General features: G+C 64.4%; 1 protein-coding gene across 1 annotated transcript; it reads right to left on the reverse strand.

The window, feature by feature from the left end:
* Positions 1–93: 93 nt before the first annotated feature.
* OTX1 (orthodenticle homeobox 1) lies at positions 94–2010 on the reverse strand (the record flags this gene model as incomplete). Its single annotated transcript, XM_014964419.1, has 2 exons — positions 94–950; positions 1822–2010. Coding segments are annotated over 2 exons (966 nt in total), but the record flags the coding sequence as incomplete, so codon positions are not given.
* Between the last annotated feature and the right edge of the window lie 292 nt (positions 2011–2302).

Below are 2302 nucleotides of genomic sequence, written 5' to 3' on the forward strand. Positions count from 1 at the left end.
CCCCCCACCAGGGCATCACCACTGCTAACAAAGAGGGGGTGGAGGGGGAAAGAAGGAGGAGGAGGAGGTGGAGGAAGAGCCAGAGTCCTGCCCAGGAGGTGGTGGGGAGACCCCGGGCTTGTTTTGGGAGGTGGGGATGGGGAGGGGTGGTGGGGATGGTGGTCCCATCACCCTCACAAGACCTGGAAGCGCCAGGACGCCTGGTCCTTGTAGTCGAGGCAGTCAGGGGAGTTGAAGTTGAGCTTCCAGGAGGCGGCGGCAGCGGCGGCGGCAGAAGAAGGCTCCTTGTAGTCCAGGCAGTCGGAGGAGTTGAAGGGCAACCCGGCGCCGCCGTAACCCTGATGGTGGTGGTGATGGTGATGATGGTGGTGGTGGCCCGAGCTCTGGCTCAACGGGTGGTGGTGATGGTGGTGGTGGCCGGGCACCGAGGAAGGCCCCATGGGGCTGAGCTGGTGGGGGTGGTGGTGGGAGTGCATGGGGGCCAGGTAGGAGCTGCAATCCACTCCCCCGAAATAGGACGAGGAGGGCGGCGCGGGGTACCCCTGCCCGTACCCCCCGCCTTGGCCGTAGGAGACGGGGTAGCTGGCGGTGGCAGCGGCGGCAGCGGCGGGGCCGGCCCGTTGCATGCAGGACGCGGCGGCCGGCGGCAAAGGCTCGGGGACCGTCACCCCGGCCGGAGCCGCGCCGGGAGAGATGGAAGCCGGGCTCCAGATGGAGGAGGCCGGGGTGCTGAGGGAGGCCGGGGCGCCCGTCGGGGCTGAGGAGGCCGAGCTGGAGGAGGAAGAGGAGGCCGAGCTGGAGGCCGCCGCCGGCGGGGTGAACTGCCCGCTGCTCTCCGAACCCGAGCTCTCACGAGCCGGGGAGGATTTCTTCTTGGCCGGACGACTCTTGGCCCCGCCGCCGCTCTGCTGCTGCTGCCGGCACTTGGCACGACGGTTCTTGAACCAGACCTGGATGGTGGGGTGGGGTGTTTGGGGGGGTAGGAAGCAATGTGTGGGGAGAAGGAGGCAGGGGGATGAGCAGCAGGGCGAGGAGGGAGCGAGGAGCATCCCCCCCAACCAAGACTCACCCCCGGCATCTCCATCCTTCACCCCAAGAGCGCCCAACCAACCTCTCAGCCCCGGCACCGGTTCTCCTGGCACACCATGCCTAGATGTTTAGCAGCGCACACCCCCAAAAAAACCCCCAAAACCCACAAAACAAAACAAAAACAACAATAAAAACAGCAACAAAAACAAAAAACATACCCCCTCCCCAAAAAAATAAACCCATAAAAAAACCCAAAACAAAAAACCTGCCCCGTCCAGCACCCGGACCACCCCACATCCCACCCCAAGCCGGGATGCCCAGGGACAAGCAGCTGGGGTGTCCCAGCTCCTGCGTGTCCCCAGCCCGGTGACAAAAGATGGTTTTGGGGGACGGAGCCCACCTGGGTTGCCGGCGGCGCCTCCCACCCCACTGGGGCCACCTTCATCGGGGGAGCAGTGGCCCAGAGGGAGCACCCCTGGGAAGCACCGGGGGGCAGGTGGTAGGGGCCAGGAAAATGTGAATAAAAATCAAATTAATAAAAGAGAATTAAAAAAAAGAAAAAGAAAAAGAAAAAAAGTCCCCCTTTCGCCCGGGTGCCGCCGCGGCGGGACGGCCAAGCAGCCCGCAGGCATCCTGACCCCCAGGAAAGAGGGATGAAGAGCCACCACCGAGTCGTGCCAAGCGAGCCGGGATGTCCCTGCATCCCTCCCACCTCCACATCACCCCCAAAAAAACCCCCAAAACCCCAAAAAACCTCCCCAGTGAGAGGTTCTCCCCACGCAGGTCGGGTACCTGGACTCGAGATTCGGGCAGGTTGATCTTCAGGGCGACCTCCTCCCGCATGAAGATGTCGGGGTAGCGGGTCTTGGCGAAGAGTGCCTCCAGCACGTCCAGCTGCGAGCGGGTGAAGGTGGTGCGCTCCCGCCGCTGCTTCCGTGGGGTGGCTAAGGGGGGGCCGAGCCCCCCCACGCCGGTCACCCCAGGTCCCCCCCCACCACCCCATGGACATCCACCCCCCCAAACCCTCCCCAGCACCCTCGGGGCAGGGGTTTGTGAAGCATCCCCCCCACCATCCCCTCATCCCTCGGAGGCTGAAGAGCGGCGGTGGTCCCTGTGCACCCCCAGACGGGCAGTGTGTCCCCCCCCGGGGCTGGACACCATCCTGGTGTGGGCAGGGTGAGGGGCACAGGGTTGGGGAAGGGTCAGACCCAGCCCCGGTGGGAGCAGCAAAGAGATTTCGTTGTGTGGAAATAAATCCGACTTTTTTTGTTGG

The sequence above is a fragment of the Calidris pugnax genome, unplaced genomic scaffold (assembly GCF_001431845.1).
Source record: "Calidris pugnax isolate Ruff unplaced genomic scaffold, ASM143184v1 scaffold219, whole genome shotgun sequence".
NCBI lineage: Eukaryota > Metazoa > Chordata > Aves > Charadriiformes > Scolopacidae > Calidris > Calidris pugnax.